This window comes from Convolutriloba macropyga, chromosome 2 (assembly GCF_964194025.1).
Source record: "Convolutriloba macropyga chromosome 2, txConMacr16.3, whole genome shotgun sequence".
Classification (NCBI taxonomy): domain Eukaryota; kingdom Metazoa; phylum Xenacoelomorpha; order Acoela; family Convolutidae; genus Convolutriloba; species Convolutriloba macropyga.
Window position 1 is genome coordinate 51716976 of NC_134469.1, and position 24965 is coordinate 51741940.

The 24965-nt window shown below is 33.9% G+C and overlaps 1 protein-coding gene across 1 annotated transcript in view; it reads left to right on the forward strand.

Annotated features, from left to right (window-relative positions):
* LOC142335339 (coagulation factor XI-like) overlaps positions 1–24965 on the forward strand; it is a 74531-nt gene that overhangs the window by 44043 nt on the left and 5523 nt on the right. The window contains exons 2-4 of the mRNA XM_075383790.1: positions 8285–8514; positions 17118–17505; positions 18277–18627. Coding sequence (XP_075239905.1) covers positions 8285–8514; positions 17118–17505; positions 18277–18627 — 969 coding nt within the window. The remainder of the gene's footprint in view (positions 1–8284; positions 8515–17117; positions 17506–18276; positions 18628–24965) is intronic.

Consider the following 24965-nt stretch of genomic DNA (forward strand, 5'->3'; position numbering starts at 1 on the left):
AAACAAGTCTTGGTACATCTTTTTGGTAACTTTGTTAAAAGCAAGTTTGGTGATAAGATTAACACGGGAGTTGATAGTATTTACTAATTTTTCCAAATTGTTATTATAAGAATATGTCTATACTTCCTTCAAATATCCTTCAAATTTGCTATAAAGAATTGGGTTGAGCAGATTGCTTCCGAGGAAAGCTTCGTTCGTTTTTAAGCAAATGGCGCGTCTTCTAATGGGTTCTCTACCAAAATCATTTTCTTGTCTCCAACTCAGCAAACCAGCAGAAGCCAGAAAAAAATAAGTAATCGTTTCTACGTAAAAATAAGATGCTGGACTGCACAGCAGGGTGGTTTCTAGTGCTGACACAAAATCACCATTCAGCGTCATTTTCCGTACATATAAGTTAGCTTCTGTAATTTTTATTTCGTAGGGTTTTCCAGCGTCATCTGAAATTAACAAAAAATTGTCAATTGATCTTCGAAAAGAGATTCGAAGTTTTACACCGCTGAGAAGAGGTCAATCACAGGTAAAGAAGTTAAACGCCACTTTTCCGTAAAATGCACACTCAGCAGATCCTCTGACTTGAGTTTTTGGTCTGGTGACTTCGGATGCTGCTATTTCTTCTGGCTTTGCTTCATAAGAATAGCCTTGACATGCCAACCAGGTGCTTTTGACCTTTTATTGTGAGAAAACTCGGTTTCGATGGAACTTTTGTTGGCATAGTTACCATTGGCACTTAAAGTTTTCAAACCGTTAGCACATACTGTACAATCAGAAAAAAATGAATGTAGGACGTTGTTGCAAAAGTATGGCGCGTCTGTTTTAGTCACAACTGCAGCAGCAGTGTTGCCATATCACAAACCAACGTCAGATGACTGTACAATCTTGCATTTGATTTCATGAAAACAAATTTGGAGATCAATGAAATTGTTGCGGTCTCTTGCAACCTCAAACTCTACCATTGGTCCATTAGAACTGTAAACCGGTCCCAATTTCTGATAAAAGCCTCCATCAAATGTAACAAGGAGAGCTGGTTTCTCGAAAAAATTCAACATACTATCAGTTGCTTCGGCTGGTAACATATTACCTGTCATCTTTTTCTTTGGCGAAGAAGTCCGACCGACTTCTTTTGGGTACTCTTTTTTGTGAAATGGTGACTTTGCGTTTGGTTGTTTTCTTTGGTCCAGTGCGTAGGCGTTTCGAAGAACTCCTTCTCAACCTTCTTTTTCGTCTCATTTGGAAGGCTAAAAAACCACCTGTTTGTTTTTTCACTGTCTTTGATATGGTGTTCTTTAGAGCTTGCTTTGGTGATTTCTTTTTACCGATAACACCCATCAATTCAGGGATATTTCGCAGCAACAGTTCTTCTCCGATGCGCTTAATTGCTGGCAAAACGAATTTCCGAGCAAGTGGCAGTGCAACACATCCAATACCGCTAGCTAATGCTCCGAAACCACTACCCCTTCGTCTATAGTGACCGGAAAATTGAGGCAATGATTATTCTTGTTTTGCGTAGTAGGAATCCATTTAATCACCAAATTTTTTCTGTTGTAATATTAAAATAACTTTACCAGTCCCCAAAAAGAGAAATAACTGCTCCGTTTCAATTCGTAGCTCAATTGATATTGATTGAATGTTGTTCGAAAGTAGCTTTTTGTGTTCTAAATTTGTGAAAACTCTCCGGTGAGTGGGCTCTAACTCACAAATGCTACCGTTTTTTAAACATTATTTTCAATCAATTACTCTTAACAATGGTGCTTTTGCATCACCCACATACTCATTCTCAATTATGCTTTTCAGCGCAAAGTCTGCAGGAAAATCACCATAATATGCTTTTGTATTATCGTATTTATTAATCGCTTCGCTGTTGTGGCAATCACTTTGAATCCAATTTGAATTTCGTAACCATCCGGAATACCTTTAAAGCCAACTATGCTAGGTATTTGTTAACTTGGAAAGGTAATTCCCTCGTATTTACCAAAAATTATTTCATATTTCCCACTGCTTTTGATTTTTTGGGAAAAAAGTTAGGCAGTCCGACTATTCTCTTGATAGTTGCTAAAATTTGAGCAACTGTGTCATTAGTGCCGGCCGTTAAATCTAATTTTTCTCCAGTGTAGGGTTAGGAAATGACATTAGATCCAGTTGCCCGGTTTTGTGATTCCTCATATCCCCTGAGACTGAACGCAACTAAATCTCCATTAACTATGTGTTCAAATTTTATCGGCTCGGAAAAATAATTTCACTCAGAGCCACTCTCCAGTCTCCTGTAAGATTAATTTCATCGTCAAAAGAAATTATGAAGTTTGCTAATTTGTTTTCCGGGAAAATGTCCATCGAAGCAGATGATATAACGTGCACAGTGAACTCATCTTCAAAACGGTTACTACTCAATTTCATCTAGAGATTCTTGTACTAGTTGTAATTCTGGCTGGTATAACTTGCCCTGGATAATTTCTTTATTAGAATCAATAAAAGAATATGTAAGTGGATTAAGCGTTGGAATACCGGCAACTTCAAAAACTTCGTCAGTGAATGTTTGCTTGTATCCTTTTCGGAATTTTTCTTCCTTTTTAACCATTCGAACAAAATCACCAGCGTAAAGTTTTGGTTTTTGAAAGCGACGTGTCTCCACAGTTAATGAAACAAGTCTTGGTACATCTTTTTTGGTAACTTTGTTAAAAGCAAGTTTGGTGATAAGATTAACACGGGAGTTGATAGTATTTACTAATTTTTCTAAATTGTTAATATAAGAATATGTCTATACTTCCTTCAAATATCTGTAAGTATTGTTTTTACGCGACCTGACGTTTCTCTCTGCAAACGCAGACCTCTTATCGCTGAAACTACTGTTCTGATGAATTCCTCGTTTGTTGCAGAATGATTTGAAAGCCCTCAAAAACTCAGTACCATCATCTACCCAAACTTTTTGTGGTTGCTTGTGACTGATCTTGTTTCGGAAGGCCTTTGCAGTTTTTGTTGCGTGTTTTGTTTTCAACGGTTCAACACGTAAATACCTCGAGAGGCAATCAACTGCTACGAGCAAATATTTGACATCACCATTGTATTTTGCAAGCTTATCAAAATAAGCTAAATCTATAGACCGTATTTCATTCAGGTTGTTGAAGATTACTTTTAATCGCGGAAAACTCAACCGCTGAGCACGATATTTTGTGAAGGATGGTTTTGTTTCAAAAAAAATTTTGAATTTTGTCATTGATATTTTGCTCAAATCTTGCAATTGCTTTGAACTTCTGAATGATTTGGGACCTTTAGAATAGAGTCTATTCAGTAGTTGCACATCTTTTATAATGAGACCATTTTTCCTTTCGTCTCCTGCTCTGTCTTTTTGTTTGTTTGATTTTTTGATTCTGCAGGTTTTCATTCGAAGGCTTTACTTTGACTTCCACTGCTCTGTTCGCTTCTTTGTTGTTCTAATTTTCCTTGACGTGGTTCATTTTCCTCTTCTTTCTGCTCTTCGATGTAAACTTCTTTGAAAACTTATTTAGCATGAGTGTTGGATACTAAACGCGGGGAAATCTTGAGTTCATAAAAAAGATTTGTGTACACGGCTAGGTCAATATTCTTTGTCGGTTGTTGAAAATTGTACAAAAATTGATATTAAATTCTCATAGGTTTGTCCTCAATATGAAGGAAACCCTCGGGTCCTCAATGAAAATTGTTTTTGAACTAAATATTTTGTTGAGGGCGATTTCAGCTCATTGGATTTTGTTTTCTTCCATTAATTCTACTTCTGACATTTTAAAGTCAAAAAGTCAATGTCTTTTTTTCAATACGGGCTCAATTTTGCCATTATCACTAAAGAAAGACTGTACACTTTCACTTCCATGATCCAATTCAATTTTAAAATCAACACTACTTCTTCTTCTTCTTTTGCTCTTGTTCAAGATATTAGTTTTATTAGTTTCCTGTTTACTCGAAATCTGAACTCTCAAAATCTGTTGCTCTCAAAATCTGTTGCTCTCAAAATCTGTTGCTCTCTTTGTTCTCAAAGTTTGTTGGGTTGTTTCGTTGGAGGAGTGACAGTTGAAGTTTCTGACTACTCTGTCGTTTGACACAAACATTCTTTTCGGTATCAAGACAAACTCTTCCGCATGCATTACTAATTCTTCAAGGAGAGTTAACAGGAGAGACTTAAGCTTCGGAGTAGCTGTAAATTTGTTACCAATAGCTGACGTTTTTTCCTCAAAATTGTCTCTTTTGAAAACAAATGTTGGACTAATGATTCGTAGTTTTCAAGTAAATTTTTATCTGTGGGCACGTTTCCATTTATAACATTGAGGAAGCATTCATAGAAAAATTTTATAAATTTGTTTGATAATTTTTGATGATTTTTTGGCATGCTTTCCGACATCTCTAGCATTTGCCTCAGCATACATATTTCTTTCTCTCTCATTTGTGAGCCGGGTAATTACAGCTTTGGAAGGTGGCAGATAAGAAATTGTCGCCTCCGGTGGTACAAAATTTGACGAATACGTAGTGAGTCGGTTGCTTTTGGGTCTAAATCAATCAATAAGTGTCCGAATGGTTGTTTTGTTGCAAGATCATAGCTGTCCTTTAAAAAGTTTGTGTTAATGAGTGGTTTTCTTATACAATTTGCCGCTGTTTATCTCTGGGAGATTGGAACAAAATGATGTGTGTTGTGTTGAGATCAATTGTTCGATACAATTTACTCTCTTGAAACAAATTATGCTTATCATAGCGAACACTGCTTTTTTGGCGTCCAGCAGTTGCAAGTTTTGAAAACTCTTTGTCATTGAAAATTTCCGGGTAAGAATTGTCAAAGATTAGCAAACAGTTTTCCAACTGTGAAATAAATGCAAATCCCAAAAAATTGGTAAATTAAATTTTCAAGTTACGCTCCATCGTTTGAAAATTTGGTTGATAATTTTGGTAAAAATAGTGTATTGACATAAAATTATGGTAAAAAGTATTTTTAGGAAGCATTTGAAAAATAATTTCCGTCTTTCCGCAACCTGAAGGACCACATACTGCCATGAAAAATGGATCACTTGTTGGGATTATTTTATTCATAACTTAGCATTTGGAAGTGCGTATCCAACTGTGCACGATAGCAATGAAAACCAAAATGTTAATTATTCACATTCGAGGTGGAAAAAAACTAATTTGGTCACTGAAACTACAATAAGAAAAAATATTATAGAAACTTGTGTAAAATCAACTACCTCAGAGCGCGGTAGTCTAGAGTTGCAAAACCTCCAACACCGTCTCTCTTGGTTTTGATCATCAAAAACCAAATCAGTGATTCCTGCTCCTCCACCCCCAGCGCAATCTGATTGATCTTCTGATTGACTCTTTTTGAAAGCAAAAAATTTTCGAAAATGAGTTTAATTCACAGTTATGCAATTTGTTAGTTCATTTTTCAGTTAGTTCGTCAACCAAAAAAATTGTAAGTTTTAAATTCAGAGTTTTTGTCTTCCTTCTTATATGGTACTTTTTAGTTCGCTTGGAATCCGTAGTCACTGCCATAGTAGACACTTGACTCCACCTTCCCTTCTCTGACTACCTCCTTGACTTCATCGGGGAGACTCTCATTGTCCAGGGGTACTGGTACTGGCACTGGATAATTGGGCGTAGGTAAAGGGTTAGCTTCAGTCTTTTCATTTTCTCTTGTAAAGACATGATACATGTGAAAGTACTCCAGCAGTGAAAGATATTTATTTAGTGTTTCAATTCCAGCAGTATTACCAAGTATTTGCTGCTTCCTCGGTATAGTTTATCATCGAGAATCAATTTTTTTTTTAGAAAAGTCACTGTGAACTGGTTATCACTCGCAATGCAGCTGCATACTGTCAAATTTGGAGATATATTTGCTGGAAGATGTGAAGGAAGAGCTCTCTCCACACGACGACTCATTAGTGGTAGTGTTATCCAATAAAAGTACACCTGTGCCTTTCTCTTTGCGCAATGCTTTTTCTTTTGTTTGAATGGTAGTATAGATGTATGAAGTGAACAAGTCAAGCAATCTACTGGAGTGAAGATTTCTTCAAATTTTGGAAATAGCAAGGTTTCTAAATTTGTGACGTCTTTTTGAAGGATTTTTTGCAGTGTCTCCGTCTTCTCCTTCCCCTTTGCGTAGAATATAGCAATAGGAAATCGGACCTTGATTGCTATAAATATTTGTGATATAAACCAGTAAAGGTAGCTGCCGCTGTCCCACGAAATAACATTCAAATGCTTCGTTACCCACTGATGCGATTCCTTCTCACTCAAGGACAGCGAGTTGAAGTAAATAGGAGGAAGAAAAAGAAACATGTCTGAGTAGTTGTTTGAACAAATAGATAACTCTTTTATAATGAATCCACTCTTTTTGTCGAAAAAATTTGGAATCTATAACAACAACCTCCGGGATCAACATTCCAACAAACTGATTAAGTTACGTTTGAACATTTTCCTGAACACGCAGAAGATTAAATCAGTCAGTTGACTATCGTAAGCTCTTGTGATTGGAGAAGGCAAAACGTAAGAGTGTCCTGGACCCTTTTGGCTATACTCTGCGATAAATCCGGAGACATCATGAAGAATTGCATGTAAGTGAAGCACTTTTAATGATTTCAAATAAGTGTCCAATGAGGTGTTATCTATTCCAATGATACCACATAGGGCCTCAACTTTAGTGCAATTTCTAGGTTAACATCGGTGTCCAAGTTCAAGCAGGTTGCCAAAAAGTAAAGAAATATTCCATTATGCTCTGGATTGTCTGTTTTTATTAATTAATAGATTTCATGAATGGATTTTAAATCTACCTTCGCGATAGTTGTTGTCATGCTGTTTTTGAGCAAGCATTATAGACAAATGAAAATTAGGTAACTTTTTGCAGGGTATGATGATTATCTTTTTGTGTGTGTCTACATGACAGCTCCTTTTCCCAAGGTTTTTAAAATTCTTTCTTGTTGGTTTCCTTAAAATGTTGTTTTATCAAAGTTCCCCCCCCCCTCCCCTCCATAAGACTCCTAAAAAGAAAGGAAAAATCTTAGGTGTCCCCCCTGTCGTTTGACCGGGAAGACACTTGTGCCCCCCGCCCGGTAGTGTTCACGGGACGACACTTATGTCCCCCGCCGTAGTTTGCCCAGAAAAACACATCACTACTGTCGACAATAATCATCAATGTTTTAATAGATCCAATTTCAGAAAAATTGGTGAGCATATATATATATATATATATATATATATATATATATATATATATATATATACTGAAAAAAATCGAAAAAAAAATCGATAGATGCTTGACACTTTTCTGTAAGATGCTGTAAGTTTAGTCACATGTTAAATCTGTTTAACTTTCTCATTAAGTTCACAATGTAAAATCTTGCCTATAATTTGAGGAACATTACCACATGATATATCTATTCACTCCATTGGCTATACACAAAGCCACTATAACCTGATACATAGTTGTTATTAACATAAATATAAATTGTTTAATTTATAAACTTAAATTGTAACTGAGAGTCATATCTACTAATATCTTTTACGCCATTTTGAAAATTTTCATCTAAAGAGTGTACAAAGAATTTAACTATTGAAAATTAAATTTAAGAAATGTAAATTGAGACGCATCACAGTTTTCCTGAAATTCTGAAATTCAATTTGAAGTTCAATTTCAAGAATGGACAGAAAAAGAACATTTTAGGTGGAGCTCATTTTTAAAGAGATCAAGTGATTAGAACAAATATTTTTCAAAATTAGCATTTAGTTGCATCATCATTCAATTCAATTTTTAAACAGCAAAGCTGAAAAATGAGCGACAACTGTTTTCCTTCCTTAATGAATCAAAAATGAAAATTTCGAATTATTTTATTATCATTAACTAATTGAGTCACAGGCAACCAAATATACTTAAGGTTAGAATTACGAATATAAAAAAATACTTTTCCATAACATTAAACTTTTAATAACTCTCTTTTAATAACAGTATAATTGCACATTTTTAATAACACTATTTGGAAACATAGTCATTAAAGTTGTTGAGAAGCCGAATATAACTGCTGAGTTCCTCATTATGATTGTTTTTCCTTTAAATTGTTTTCTTGAATACAATGCTAAAAAAACGAAAAATAGTATATACGGTGAAAAATCAAACCCTCTAATTGAACAACAACAACTAAACTTACTTTAGGGGTTGACCCCCCCCCCCCCATAAAAAACCGAATATATTGAATTGCTTTTCGGACAATGGCAACGTACTGAAAATGGAGTTACAACAATAACTGTTCCTGCAAGATTACAAATTATTTCTGTTTTTTAGTTTGCCTCAACTGAAATTCTCATTGTTCAGTGAAAACAACTATTTAGCCAATCAAGTCACTTTGCGCAATCCACTATTTGTGATGTCGTCGCCATGTTTTACAGCTGGACTTAACAGCAAATCGAGTGACTTGTGCCAAAAAAAATGCAGCCAAGAGCGGCCCTTTGGGTGTCAGTATGCAACATTTGCCAGATCAGTAAACCTCAGGATCCAACACTCTCAATGCTACCTTCAAGGAATATAGCATTTTCCCCTTTTCACCGCAACCACATGCTCTCCGGGTCCCACATATGTTAAACGGAAGCTGTTTAATTTCTCTAGAATGAGAAGCAATTATTGTAAATTTTTGTGTCTTTTTATGCAACTTTTTCGCTTGACCGTTTTGCGCTTTTCTTCTAGAATAATCTTTGACTTCACAGGTGACTTTTTCACGCATTTCCTCTTGATTTTTGAGTGAGTTCAATTGCTCTCAGTTCAGAATAAAGTTTGTTGTCCAAATAAAACCAATTGTTAGAGACAGAGACTCGATGGCAAGTCAAGAAAGCCGAGTGGTTAATACCTCCATCGAGGTGACCGAATTGCACTCGGGAGATCAGGTTTCGAATCCTACCGTCGGTTGATGTTTTTGCACCCATAAAATGAAATTATCGAGGCGACAGCCACTTAGTTAAATTCCACCGCCTGTCATTCGAGAGCAATTTTTCCGACGTCAGTCGGTTTATGTTACTCTTTTTCACCCCCTCGTCCCTGCCGCTAGAGTAAAGAGAAATAGAATATGTCCATCTTGAATGAAAAGTTATATCTCGTTACATTGCTGGCTGTAAAAACAGTATAAGCACAAAAGTAAGCATTAGTTTATTAATCGCCGCAAACCGATAGCTTGGGCTATTATTGGCCTTCTCTTTATTATAGCTCCGAAGCTGCAACCTGAGCGGAGCTATATTGCGGTGCTCTTGGTTTTTACGACTCGAAGAGGAGTATTGGTTTTCTTGAGGTTTTCTTTACCGGAAGTACTATTCGCTCAGATGGCGCTTAATTTAATATTTTCCGAGCGAGAGAACTTTTTCTGATCATGCGCTTCGATCAGTGAATACCTTTTTGACATTGAAACGAGTTTATGTCAGAATGCCATATAGATATTTAGCTAAGTTTTTAGCCGTTTCTTTGTCCAATCGGACCATGTTTATTGCTTGCAATTTGCCTTGTTCTGTGTAAACAAACGTTTATTCGACGCTATATTAAAATGTAACTCTGAAAAATTTATAAAATAGTGTTTTGGAAAGCCTAATACTGCGCTTCAAGTTCGAATCGATCACAGATTTCTTGATTTAAAAAAAATTGGCTTTTTTCATTAATTTTTTTATTTTGCATCTATAAGCTGAGAGTTACAAAAATCAGTCAATGTGCCAACTTCCTTTTGATACGGCCTTCGATTCTTCTTTATAACGTGATATGTTTTTGTTTGATAAAAATGTGCACATCCTAATCCGATTTTTCCCAGCCTTTCTGTTTCTGTTGGGGTTTTAACTACTGCAAAATTTAAATGTTTTGGACATTTATTTGGAAAATTTTTTTGTGTTTCGAAGCTTATAATTCTGCTTTTACGTTTCTATCTATACAGGTGTACGGCTATTTGCTTTCTCGAAAGCTTAATAGAGAAAAACTTCTTGCTCTGTATTATTTTTTCGATTTCAACTTCCATAATAAAGTAGTACTCTTTTGGTTTCTGTTCCGGATTGCAATTGATTTACAAAATTTTGACTGATTACTATTTTCAGCGATTTATCTTGTGTCTTGGTTTTGTTTCTATTCGATTTTTTGCCGTTGGATATTTTTTTTATTTGGTCTTTTCATGATTATTATAATTTTTGCTATAGTTTGAAGTAATTTTGTATACCATATCTTCAACCAGAGATGAATTTTATCTCTTTTTGGCCTATGTGCTATGATTCCAAAAGGATAACTGTAATGGTTTGCGTAATTCTAATTTTTAGTGTTCTTTTCTATTTCCTTAGAAAATTTCAGCTTAGTTTCTAGGAATATTATTTCGCAATGTCTTTTCGGGTGTTACAGTTGATTGCAGAGTTCTATTTTTCTAGACCAAAATCATTTGTTTTTTGATGACATTTCTTATTCATGTCACTTTTTCGAGCTTATCATTATTTTGGCTGTCAAAAAATTTGGTCATTTTGTAACGTTAACAATTATTTTGCGGCTTTTTTCTCGTGGTGACAGCGGTACTAATCTCACCAATTTTAAAAACCAAACCTGGTGAGGTAAAGAGCTAAAGATTTCAAACGCTAATTGTTTCAGCTTCTTTTGTAATGGTTTTTGTTGAAGATCTGACGCTTTGGGTCGTTTCCAGGTTTCTTCGGTTATGGTTCTGGTTTCGTCGTCTGACGCTCTTTTTTGTTTTACATTTGTTCACACGGCAAAACTGAAAAAACCAAATTTTCTGAATGATTTATTGCTCTCACTAACGGCACTTGTGCGCTTGACGTCATTTCTCACTCTCCTTAACCAACATTTTAGGCTCATTTGAGTGATTAGATTTGATCCTAAGTGACTTACCTCACTCAATAAAATGACCTATGTACTTTCAAACTTAAGTTAAATTTGAATTTGGTTAAGGTCAAAGGAACGCATACGTGTAATAAAGGTCCCTAATTAAAAAGCTTGTGCGCAATGAATTTTTGGAAGCTTTTTAAATATATCGCCGAATAATTTTAACATAGCTTTTTGAGCGGCTTCGATAAATTTTTCGACTTATGTCTGTCTCTGTTTCTATCTATATATTATACGGCACGCAAGTCTCTTCTTTCGCGGTTATTCTGGTAATCTTCCGGCTATGTCTTACAATGCAAAGAATTTGAATTGTTTTGGGGAACTGTCTTTTCATGACTCGAGGAAATATATTGGTGGCGCTTCTCTTTTACGACTCAAAAACAAAAATGACTAATGGTGACCTATTTTTACCTCGAAGAAGCGTTATGGTTTTCAGGTGTAATGGTGACCTATTTTTACGACTCGAATAGGTTTTATGGTTTTCTTTGGCGTGAAATAAAAGTGGTTCGGGTTCCGAACTAAATTGAATGAAGGGCCGAAAAAGAGTTCTTTTTGTTCATACGGCTGTTTTCTAAAGAGCGAAAAATAAGGTGCGAAAAAAATTTTGAGCGCGCGTCTTTTTTAATTTTAAATCCGACCATTTTTAGACAAAGGCGTTTCTCTTAATTATTTAACTATTTATATTGCTCAATAGCATTTTTGACCAAATGAATCGATTATCACACTTTTAGATTCATTTTTTTGCTGCTTTTAACATTTCGCTTGATTAGTTTTTTAGCAGTTTTTGTGGTTGAGTTTAGTTGCTCTAGCAGTTTTTGTTTTTTGTCGTTTTATTTGATATAAATTTTGAGTTGTTTTGGTTTTAAAAGTTCAGTAAATTGGAGCGAATTTTCAGTTTTGGAATTTTTTTTTATATTCTTTGCCTATTTCTTCTATTTTCAAATTTCTCGCTGTGGTTTCTCTCGGCCGGCCAAATACTATGTTGATACTATGAACTAACACCTGAAAGCTAAATATTGCACCTCTGTCTAAACTGAAATGTACAATTTTTTCAGATTTTCAATTAGTTGCATTTTTAACAATTGTTTTAGTTGCATTTTTAACAATTGTTCGGGTGGGTAATTGATCCAGCAGTGTAGCGAACAACTCAAATAAACTTTAGCACATGCAATATCAAATTTTTGCAGTTATTTTTCTCATGTTATTTATCCTGTTTTTGTTTCAAAACCTTTTTGTACATTTATGTTAAGTGCATGTCTACCAAAATGGTCATTTCCGAGTCGTTTGTGGAATTCTTCCGGCTATGTTAATTTCTTTGATCGAGAATTTTTTTCGAATGTGTTTTAAACAAGATGAAAAAATCAATTTAGCACATGAAAACTAAGCGTTTAGGTCAAATGGCTGCTCGAATTAAGGAACAGAGAAAAGAGAGAGTGGTTGTCTGTTCATGTTGTTTTTTGAGAGAGAGCATGGATATTAGGTGTGAACATATTTTTGCTACGCGAGCAAAATTTTTTTATAACACGTGCAATTTTTTCGGAGTGGTTTCTTAGTTTGAACTAAAGTTTTCTGTCAAATGTGTTTTTGCAGTTATAAAAGCCAGTGGTTCTGTGTTTCGAAGCATTTTTCACCACATGGAAGAAACATTACAAATTAAGTTCCAATTTTGAGCTATTTTTAAATCATTTTGACTTGCTTTAAGTTTTTTTTAAAACAGTTTCTGTAATTCTGTTAATGTTTGTAGCATTTGGGGAGTTGTGTGGTTGGAATGAGTCAATCTGGCAGCTCTAGTGGTCTTTCAAATTGATTGAATTTAATTTTGAGTTACTTGTCCTAAAGAAAATTGCAAAAAATTGAACTTGAAAAATTTTTTAAAGAATTTTGTCTGTTTTTTTGTGTGTTGTCTATTTTATCCCGTTTTATGCTTTTTGACGCAGTGTTTTTGGTCAGATCTAAGTTAAAGTAAATTCTTTAGGTGGTGTTGTTTTTGCGTGAAAATTGAAGGCAAGACAGAAAATTGTACAAATTCTTTTTAAGGATTTTGTTTTTGATCTTTTCATATTTTAATTGTTGTTTATTGTTTTTTCCGAAAAATTTTGGATAAGTGACTGGTATAACAGAAGCTTTCATTAAAACTTTTCCCGGAATAATGGTTGGGAAGTTGCTTTTTAGCATATTTTTGGATAAATTAGTGAAAGATTTTTTTCGATTGTGTCCTTCGTCATTCGCTTTCTTTTTCCTAGGTTTTCTCTTTATGATCCCTTTGCTAGATTATTTGTCAAATATTATTTTGTAATATTTTGTTGAAAACTACTTGTATTCCTCTGTGGTCTTTGCCAACATTTTTTTGGAATCGCAACTAGAAGTAAATTTTATCGGATGCTAATTCAGTTTTCGTTGTCCTTTTACATCTGATAATTTTTGAGCGGATTATTGTAGTTATTAAAACAGAGTACGGTTGCTCTGATACAAAAATTAGGTTTGGGTTTCAAAAGCTTTTATTTCTGGTTGTGAAATTCATTTGTTTCTGGGTCATATTTTGCTGAACCATATTTTTGTTCCCACACTTCTTCACGTCAGTTGCGGAATTTTTCTGGCTATGTCTTTTTGTTTCGTTATATACGTCTTATTTTCTTGATCTAGATTTTGTTCCTGGAGGGGTTTCTTGTTCATTCGCGGGATTTAGTTTATGGTTTATTGTGGCTAACCCAACTCTCAAAATTGACTTTGCCTACTATCAAAGTGACATTTCTTTAGTTTAATTATAGGGGACGGGGTCAACTGAAGGTTTGTTACTCTTATTGAAGCTTAATTGAGAGCAGTTAATTGAGAAGCAGCAATATGTTACAGAGGTTGCTAATCAAAATATAACATCTCAACTTTTAATAAAAAAAGAAAAATTTTAATTTTTCAGTTTGTTTTTTTTATCTTTTTGAGAATTCCGATCTACGAAGCTATCGCAGCTATTTTCTGGCAATCTGCCGGCTATGTTTCATACCTAGTAATTGAGCCTAATTTTTTCATAGAGGGGGCATTTTGATAAAGGTTTTACATTTTTTGAGCAGTCACATTTATTATCATTATAAACTTCAGTTTTGGTGAAATTCGTTCATTTTAGGCAACTTTTCTACTTGAAGCGTTCTCAAAGTTTTTCAAATTCTCCAAGATGCATCAGAACATTTAGAAGTCTAGATCTTCTCAGCCTTACAGAATATTAGGCACCTACTGGACTACTTTTCCAAGCTCATCTTTTTCTGGCGAATGAGAATTTGTTTTGATATGAGTTCAGGTGAACATTTATAGTAAAGTAACAACCGTAGAATGGCATCTGTTTAGCCCCGGAGCTTTTTTACGGCCGCCAGGTAGGACATTAGATAAAAAGTATTCATGATAACAAGGATGCTCGTTAATGTGCGTTCGCACATGATGTTCCGACATCGACATTTTTGACTTAATTGTCAACCTGATGAGATAATTAAAAATAGATATTCGAGTTTAAAAAAACCATAACTCAACCACACTACTAATTGAATTAAATAACACCACGCCCCGATACAGCGCTCACACGATATGCCATTAGAAAGACTACGAGGAAAAAACAAACGACAAAATAAGCAAAAACAAAATTTTTTCAGCGAATGTGCTAAAAGAGAAGAAAAAGAAAGACAAATATTGACGACTCACAAAACTTTTATGAAAACGCATATTGTCCAGCAAAAGAAACATCAGTTACGAAATGATATCAATGGAAAAATAGTTTTTGAGTTACAAGGAATGGAACCTCTCAATGATGAGAATAATTTACAAGTTGACGAAAAAAACAAAAACTGAAATATATTAAAAAAAGTAGTTGAAATCGAACAATATCATAAACTTTGAAAATTTTTGCCATAAACTGACTGCAATGAGTAACATCATCTTTTTAATCCTTAATTAGAAGCGAGAAAGGTATCAAGCTGAAGAAAAGAGAAGTTTTTGGAAAAAAATTTTCTAATTACATATACATTTTCAACAGCAGTGGGGTTGTTCTTTTCTTAACAATATGACTTAAAAAGTAAGAACAAATAAAAAAAAACACGAAATTTTTGAGAAAACCAGTTATATCACAGTCATTCAATTCCAACGGATGTAAAAAAAACGCTAAATTATACCTGAATAAGAAAGCAAAGATATTTGTCATTCTTAGGTCATCAACAGGACATCACAGTAACTCTTCTGATTATGAAAACAACAACAAATACATGAAAAATTCAAAAACTCAGTAGAAAACTGCGCGAAGCAAGTGTCGAATCCATTGAAACCATAAGCGTTTCTCTGAAAACTTTATCTTTGAACCATTGTACGTCTTCTCTATGCCAATGGGAACTATCAGTGTTGGTTTAATGAGATAACACTTGAAAAGGAACCAAAATTATATAAAAAAGCCAAACTTTTTTGAAATTATGAAAACTTTTCGTCATGAAACGAAAATTTTTTAGTTAAAACCACTAGCAGATTAGCTTTGTGCGGAAGAAGAAGGAAAAGAGTCCTGTCATTACTGAGATTAACTTTATTAAAGGTTTAATAAGGTTTAATAAAGGTTGGCGTTCAAAAAAATTTCAATTTTTTTTAAAAAAGTCTTAACAACCACTAAAATCAAGAGCTATCAGCTGAAGTAAATAAACACGCAATGTTATTCCTCAACAGGATTATGAAGATGTTCGTCATTCTTAAATCATCAATAAGACTTCACGATAAGTATTATGATAATGAAAACAACAACAAAAGCAGGCTAAAACCAAAAACTCAGTGAAAAAGAGAGAGAAAATGTCGAAGACATTTAAATCATAAACTTTTCTCTGAAAACTTTGTCTTTGATCCACTTAAAGTCTTCTCTCAACCACTGGAAACTGTAAACATTAGGATACTGTGATAAAAGTTGAAAGGTAATCAAAATTACAAAAAATGTCAAAAAACTTAAAAAAATATTTTTAAAGTGTTAACAGCCATTAAATTCAATAGCTGTCATTGAAATCCAAAAAATACGCTACGTTATGTCTCAATGGAAGATACGGATGTTTGTCATCAATATGTAATTAATAAGACATCACAATAAGTCCTATGGTTTTATAAAAAACTACAAATACAGGCAAAAACCAAAAAAATTTCAGCAAAAAATGTCGAAACCATTTAAACCAATCTCTGAACGAAACAATTTCTGAAAACTTTATCTATGATCCTTTGGATGCCTTTTCTAAGCCAATGCGAACTATTAATATTAGGATAATGAGATTAGATTTCAAAAGGAACCAAAAGTTTAAAAAAAATCCGAATTTTTTTCTTAAATTATGAAATCTCGTGTTATTGAAGTCATAAAACACATAACTAGCAGACAAAGCCACTTATAAGATTAGTTTTTTTGCTTTCAAAAGAAACGTGGCTCTGCAATTGCTGAGACTGACTTGCTGTTCATGAAAATTAGTTTAATAAGGGTTAAAGTTAAAAAAAAATTCGAAAAATAGTTTCTTCAAGTCTTAGCAGCCATTGGCTGTACACTCACATCACTATATAGGTTTACCTAATGCACTTTAGGAAGTCCGTCGACCTTGTAGTTAGTGAGTTTATGCCAAGATTCCCAAAATTTATTAAAATCACAAAATGAAAATCAAAATTTCATTAAAAATTTCGAAAACTCAGAGTTGAATACAAAAAAAAACATGAGTGATCCCTTAAGAACGAATATTTTGTTCATTGGGTATCAGTTTACTGTAAATGAGGTTTGTCATTAACAGAACCTCCGTATGAATAGTGACTAGTCTCTAAGTGACTAAAATGACAATAATGAGTAGCAAAAATTTTCTTAAGAAAATCAGAATTCGATTTTTTTTATAGTAAGCTTCACTATGAGACCAGAACTAGCCTTTTTATCGGTCTATTGGTAGCACAAAATTGATTCATTTTGCAGCGTGAAATGTAATTTTGAAAAAATATTTTTATAGAACGGCCTTAATTTGTACAAAAGTTTTGCTAAAAGTGAACAAAATCATGCAAATATCACGTGTTCACACAAAGCTTTAAACCTCGATAAATTCTCGAAAAATACGAAATTTAAAAAAATTAATTTCGAATCCCACGCTGGACGAGCTTTTTAATGATACCACTCACATTTCTCTACGATGAATATATCGATCGGCCAAAATTGTCTGAATAAAAAAACCCATTTGATTATATAGTTCCTCCCCCACAAGTGGGTCGGAACAACAAGCTGAAAAGGCGACAGTCGGTTCATTTCAAGACATCTGTATCACCCCGATATCGGAACCAGAGGCCTACGTGGGCTGTCCTTACATCCTGGACTACAAAACTCAGATTAATTACGAGAACTCCAGAATAGTCAACGGAGAAGTCGTGTCTCATGTAGAGCACCCATGGGTTGTCAGAATGGACTCTACTTTCAAAAACGATGCCACGAGTGTTTGCGGGGGTACTATAATTTCAGCCACGCAAATTGTCACAGCACGGCACTGCTTTGGGGGTGAACAAATCAAGTCTGGAGACATTTCTTACTCAACCCCTCTGGGCACTGAAGTAGTGACTTTTTACGACAGTGACGTAGCGATTCTCGAAAGTTGTGACATAGCAGTAGTATCACTTCCTCAACCAATTTTATTCTCTAAGTAAGTGACTGCGAGGTATAGGTCAAGTGACGCTGCTTAGACTCTGGTGTTTATCGGGGAGCGCGTAAAGCTCTGTAGAGTCACGTAACCTTGCAAAAAAAAAAAACACGAAACTTGCTAGTTTGAAAATGCCAAAAATTCATGTAGATCAGCTTCTGGCTTTGAAGACAGGTACTTTTGGAATTTTAACTTCTGGCACCGCAGACTTTCGGCATTTTAAAAATTGTGCGTGTTATAATTGATGTTCAAGCAAACATCGATGATAATTTGAAACAGCTAATTGATTCTATTTTATAATATAATTTAATCAAGGCATCAGTAATCCAATGGCTGTTTTGAGGAGTTTCCAATGAATTTTAGTGGATCAGATTTTCATTGAGCTTGGGTAGTTTTAAGTTTAATTTAAAAAAAATCACTGACTACGCTAAAGCAACATTGTAGCAGCAGGTTCTGTTCATGAGACCCCCATTGTTTGGCCTGTTTGACTTCTCTTCGTGTTATTGTTGCCACATTAAATTTTCATATAATCTAAATCACTCATTTCAGAAATTTAATTTTGCTATATTTGATTGCGCCAGATATTTTACGGCGCCAAATTATTTCTGAAAGGCAAATCAAAAGCGCCACCAGTTGTAGTTTCACCTGTAAATCAAATTCATTGAAGTCTTTTGGTGGAAAAAAGAACTAAAGTAAAAAAGAAACGCATTTGTGGGAAGATCTGCAAAATAAATTATTTGCACATTATTATGAAATGCGAAATAAATTGTTCAGGTATGCAATGCCAATCAAGCTACCAGAAGAAAACCAGTCACCACAGTGGGGAGAATGGGTAACTGTGTCGGGTTATGGTGCTTGGTGCGACCGACAAATTGACAAGTCTTGCTCTCAACAGGGCGAGTTCAAATTATCCGACAAGCTTCGTTCTGTTTACATAACAATCAAGAAATGTATCCGACCAAAAGAAATGCCTGCATTGTCTAAATGTTTTGACAATGGTCACATTTGTGCAGGAGGTGAACAAATCGATTCGAACGAGAATGTGTCGATCATTTTGGGCAGTAATATGTTTCAAGCTGATGCCTGCGAAGGCGATTCAGGGGGACCTCTCGAATGCTTCACACCGTAAGTTATACTTCGGACAGTCTCCCATTGTTCTCCGTCACTCTCCAAAAACAAACAATTCGTTTTTCTACTTTCAGCAAAAAATTCCTCAAAGAAATTAAAATCAAAACAAATTTTGTCAAAAAAAATTTTGCTGTTTGTTTTAGTCAATTTTAATAACAACTCTAATTAATAGCCGCGACGCGATAGCGGCTATTATTGGGGACATCGCTGTTTTTTTACGACTCGAAGAGGAGTATTGGTTTTCTTAAGGTTTCTTTTTTACCAGAAGTACTATTCGTTTAGACGATGTTTTGACCTAAAAGGGAAAGTGAGTTAAATTGCCACGTGAACTAATTTGTTTGAGCTAGAGAAGTTTTTTGATCATGCACTGCGTTTAGTGAATGACTTTGAAAAGTAGTTTTTGATTGAATGCACATATAGGCAACCGTTTTTAGCCGTTTTTTCGTCTAAATGGCCACGTTTTTTTGTTGTAATTTGGATCTTTGTAGAAAAAATTTTTATTCGATGCTATAATGAAATGTAAACCTCGGAAATTCATACCACAGTGTTTTGCTGAGCCTGAAAATGAATTTCAAATTCAAAATTGGCTCAAATTTTTTGATTTTCCAGTTAATTTTCTTGAACTTTTTTCTATTAATTTGCTCATTTTTGGATTTTTCGGTCGCCTTTTGTCAAAAATCAATTAGTATGGCAACTTTCCTTTAATAATTCATATACTCAACGCCTCTTTCTACCTCGATGTAAAATTGTACATATACTAATCCGATTTTGATAGTTTTTTCCAACTTTTGTCAGTTTTTTGTTTGTATTTTGGATTTAATTATTAGAAACTCTTTTTGTGCAGCACGAGGGACCTTAATTTAGTTTCAAAAATAAATCAACCTTTTTTGGTAATAGGTTTTTGAATAATAGTCAAAACTTTGATTTGTTTTTTGACCATTTTTTTGCAACATGTTTCAACGTTTTGTATTTCTGAAATCTGCTTTCCCTTTTTTTGTTCTGCTCATGTCTCGGATGACTTGTTGTCATTTTTCTGTCTCGAATGCTGAACAATGAAATGTACTAGTTTTTCTAGATTTCTTTAATTTGATTTTTAACTTTCAAAAATCAAAAATTAATATTTTTATTACGGTTTCCTTATTTTGTGTCCATATTATTCACATTCTAGTTTGTATCATACTAGCTCTGTACTGGCACCTACATTTATACTCGTTATAATGATTTTTTAGCTGTTAAAAAATGAATGAATTCAACTTTCTCTTAGATTTTCGTCTTTTTTTGCTTTTGACTTCATCCAAGATAAGGCAGTACCCTGAATTTATTAGAAAGCGTTTTCCAAAACTTTCATTTATTACTATTTATTTCAATTTTCTTCCTCCCTTGGTTTTGTTTTTAAACAATTTTTTGGCCTTTATTCTTATGCTTACGTCTTTTCTTTTGTTATTTTAGTTTTTGATTTCGTATGAAATCATGTTGTCAGGCATATATACAACGAGCATATATAAGAAAATTTTAAAAAAACTAAGTTAAAATTTTCTTTTTTGAAGTTTTTAACTTGGTTTCTAAGATTATTATCTGCCGTTTCACTTAGCGATATTTAAGAGACTAGAATCATGACTTTTTAGGGAAATTGGTACCCATGTCTGCTTTTCGAGCCTATCAGTAATTTGAACATCCAAAGATTTTCAATAATATAACATTTTGTTGCATTTTGTTTCTCGTGGTGACAGTGGGTTAAATGTCACCGATTTTTAGATCAGACGAGGGGAAGTAATGAGTAAATGGTTTAATACAAAGGTATTGGCTTTTGCTTCAATTACGGTACGGTGTTTTGTGAAGTTTTTACGCTTCGAGTCGCTTCCGGAATTCTTCCGGCTAAGTTTTTTTGATTCGTCGTCTCCATCGATGATTCTTACGACCTGACTTCTTAGAATTGACTTTTTTGATGACTTCAGTGAACCATACTGCTTTGCAATTGAATTTCTTGTACATGAAGTCCTTTCTGCTTCTATGTCAATTGCATGACTGACCTCACTCAAAAAATGACTTCTGGACTCACTTATGCAACTATAAATTTTGTGAACTTTTACTGTTTAATAGTGTACATCTAAGTAGGGCCAAACAAACTTATGTGCTTTATTACATGATTATTAGTCTTGAGTTTTTGATTTCGGATATCAATTTTGAAGGTTTTTTAGGGCTTTTTCATTATTTTCTTTCAAACTTTTTTAGGGCTTTCTCATTATAGACCGTATGTTTCAAAAAATTGACAAACCGGATATAACCCAAAAAGTTTAGTGGTCTATTAAAGGACTGGTGGTCAATCTTCTTTTATTTTTTTCAATTCATGAAAGGCCACAAGCGTCTATCGTGGCTATTTTCCGGCAATATACCGGCTATGTTACAGTTATTGGTCTTCTCTGTTTTTTTTTACAATTCAAATGATTTAGATTGTATTGGGGCACTGATTATTTTTTATAATCCAAAGATTTCGGATTATATTCGTGCGCTCTGTCTTTTTAACAAACGCCCGCATCTTCTATTCTTGCCGTTATAACGGACCTATTTTTCGTACAATTCAAAATAACTGCAAAATAGTGGTGCTCTGTACAATAAAAAGAACTTTATTTATATTGGTGCGCTGTCTTTTTAAGACTCAAAGAGGAGAATTAAAGAAGTGTCTTTTCATCCAAGTTTAGTGGAGTGAATTTTGATGGATGTTTCAAATGTTGGAAAAATTGAAAGTGGAGCGAAATTAGATTAGTTTTCTGTCTATAGCTCTGCTTTTGAGAGAGGAAAAAATTGAGGTGCGAAAAACATTTGTCAAGCAATCAAAATTTTGTTAGCATGCGGCTTTTTTAAGCAGTGTTTTTCAATATGATTTTTTTCGTTTAACGGTTTAAATAGGCTATAATTATAATTTTAAAGTTGTTCAGATAATGATTCCAACAATTTTCAAAATGAATCCAATTTTGACAGTTTTTTGAGGTTTCAAAATTATTTTTGCTTTTGTTGATTTTGGACGATGTTTTGTTTTGTCGCATTCATTGGTTTAGATACAACTGGATTATAATTTTTTCAGGTATAAAACAGTGTTTTTGTTAAGAAAAGGGATAAATATGTTCGATCGAAATTTTTCGGCTTTGTTAAAAATGGGGTCCCAGCGGCCTTTTCTCCGGCTTGTGTCCAGCAATTTCCTTAAATTCACTTCTTTTGTATAGCAAAATGTCAAATACTATTAGAATTTTGAATTTAAGTTTAAATGGGTGTTCCAAATGGTTTTATAATTGCTTTCAAAGAGAAGCAATTATTGTATACCTGCGTTTTTTTTATGCAACATTTTTGCTTGACCGTTTCCTGTCATTTCGAGCGTTTTTTACGCTCCTGATTTTCTACGTTATGCGTGATTTATAGATCTCTTTCATGTAGCTGAACTCATTTTGGCAATTTCTTACTAAAAGTTAAATGGTAAATGCGTCAAAACTCAGTAGTTGTGTATATATTAATCTCTAATGAGGTTATTGGAAGCCCTCGTGAATTTTGCAGTCCCATTCAGTCTAAACCCACCCCCTTCTTTTACTGAAGCAGGCTGCAGTTGATTAGAGCTCTCACTAGGCGCTCGAGATCAATTCTTCCAACGTTAGTTGGTTATATTTGTTTCAGTTAATAATAACAGCTTTTTGAACTTCGTTTACTTCTTTTCCTCATTTTTTCCTCTATTGAGTATGTATGTTTTTTCTGGTTTTGTCCTGCTTTTTGGTTGTTATTGATTGTGCGAATCAGATTTGCAAAGTAATGTTGCAAAAATTTCTTTTGATGTCGAATTTTTTGGATAAATGTTAATAGTTGAGGTTATGTTCTTTCCTTCAAATTTTTTTCTCTGTTCTTTAATCGGTTATTAATAACCGCGTCAGCAATTCCAGGCGGCTGAAATTGCGCTTCTAATTTTGGATTACTTCGTTTAACATATTTTTGTTTCGTCTTACCCTGACTTCTTGGAATTGACTCTTTTAATGACTTCAGTGACTTCTACTGTTTTGCAGTTAAAATTTGTGTTCGTGACGTCATTCTTTTAGGTCAATTGCGTGACTTACCTCACTCAACAAAATGACTTCTGAACTCACTTACGGATTGTTAAATTTTATGAACATTTACTAATTAAAGTTCAATAGTGTGCATCTAAGTAGTGTTAAACTCAATGGCCCTTATTCCTGAGTAATAGAGTCTTGAGTTTTAATATCAACTATTAATTTTGAAAAATTCTATTAGGGTTTTTGCCTTGTAGAGCAAATGTTTCGCATAAAAATGAGAGTCCCAATATAACCGAAAAAGTCCATTAATGGTCCATTAAAAAGCTGGTGGTCAATCTGTCAATTTTATTTCTTTAGTTGTTTCAATTCATGGTAGGCCACAAGCGTCTATTGCGGCTATTTTCCGGCAATCTGCCGGCTATCTTTATAGTGTAAAAAATAAATTTACGAAATTAAACTCAATGCTTTCAATTAAATTCAATGCTTCCTATTGATTGAATATAATGCTTCCAATCAGTTCTTGTTTTTTCACTCTTTGTGCTTTCCATAAAATGCAATCACATATTTTTAGATGGCTTTGAATTTTCGAAACGAAATCGAAGCCCGCCCGGGATGCACTAAGTTTTCAATTTATATTGGAGACAATAAACAAGATTTAGTGGTTTTCTAAGTTCTTAGTGAGCTATAATTTCTGAGAAGACCTATATTCATGGTGCAAAAGGTCACTTTTTGAACTTTCAGAAACCCGAAAGAACTATTTTTTCCCTGTTTCTGTCAAAATCATTGAACTTTAATCATAAGGTTTTTTGTGTAAGGTCATCAAATTTTGTTTTTCACATGCTACAAAAGCAAATTTTATGATTTTCTTTGTTTTTTATACATAAGCAGCTTTATCTAATATTTTTTAAAATTCAGAATGATACGTTTTTAGCTAAGTTTTACCGTTTCTGTACATTGGCTCTTGGATTTTGTTCTAAACCTGCATATTGTCTGTTGGGTAAACTTAAGGTACCAAAATTTGAAGATTTTCAACAATATTATGGTTAATATCGTTTTTTTTTATTTTTTCCCAATAATTTTTGTCTCTTTTGGTTTCATATTTCCTCTAGATATCTGCCCATATCTCTGCTACACCATATTAGTTGCGTTATTAGTTTAAAAAACCACAAGTTATTTTTTAAAAAAATATTACTTAAGAGTTCAAACAAATGATAGGTACCTCTGTGTTTTTAGCACCTTTGTTTTAAAAAAACATTGTTGAGCTTGAAGGGTCAGATTTCTTTTTTGCGCTTAGATCTCACTGCCTCCGCATTATCCGCAACAATAATGCTATTGCTCTTAAATCGATAGTTTCACGATACATTTGCAAAGTTTTTGGTATAATGTCTAATTTTTTTGTTCTAATTGTTTTGCAGCTTATTGTTTTTTCAGCATTCTTAAAGTTACCCGCTCTGTTAAAAATCTTGCAAGAGTTTCGTTGTCATACAGCCATCTAATTAGTGTTTTCACTTTTAGAAAGGAAGTTTTGGTTTTAATTCCAGTGAAACAAAAATGTTAACAATTTAAATGCTAACTTTGTTCTTTTTCACTAATTTAGTAACATTTTTTTCTGCTTGGCTCTTAATTTTCAAATTGACTTATGTTTTGACTTTTTTTTGCTAAAAAATTCTGAAACTCAATTCAAAGTGGTATGTGTGGTCAGTAAAGGATAATTTTTCTGGCTCTGGTGTTCCCTTTTTGTCTCTTTGTTTCTCTTTCTTGTTAGAGATCCTATCCGTTCTCTAATGAGATGCAAAGGAATTTAAATGTTTTTTTTTTCAATTGATAGCTAATATTTTTTAAGACAACAATTCATGCGTTTTCAAAAAAAACTTGATATTTCATTTATGATTACATTTTAATGGCTCCAAAACGAAGTTTCTGGCATTCATATTAGTCCTGTTGTTGTCTTTTGTCATGCAAGTTTTCGACCGATCAATTTTTCGTCTCATCAATTTGACTTTCTTATCTTCAAAGACGGTATAAACTAGTAAAACGGTTTAATTCATAGTGTGAAAGGCAATTTTTAGAACTTGACTTGACCTTCACCCCTTCCACTTAAATACCCACCCCTGTACATTGTTCCATCCCCCACAGCGAATTGCTCGTTCTCGTTCGCTTCAATTAAGCTTAAGAAGCCGTCCTCCTCAAACCCTATCTAGCTACCGTCGAATCCAACCGCTAGCCAATCGTTTCAGAGCAAGTCGCAAGACGCTAGTCGTTTATGTTAATAATTGCTCTTGAACGAATGTTAATAATTTCTCT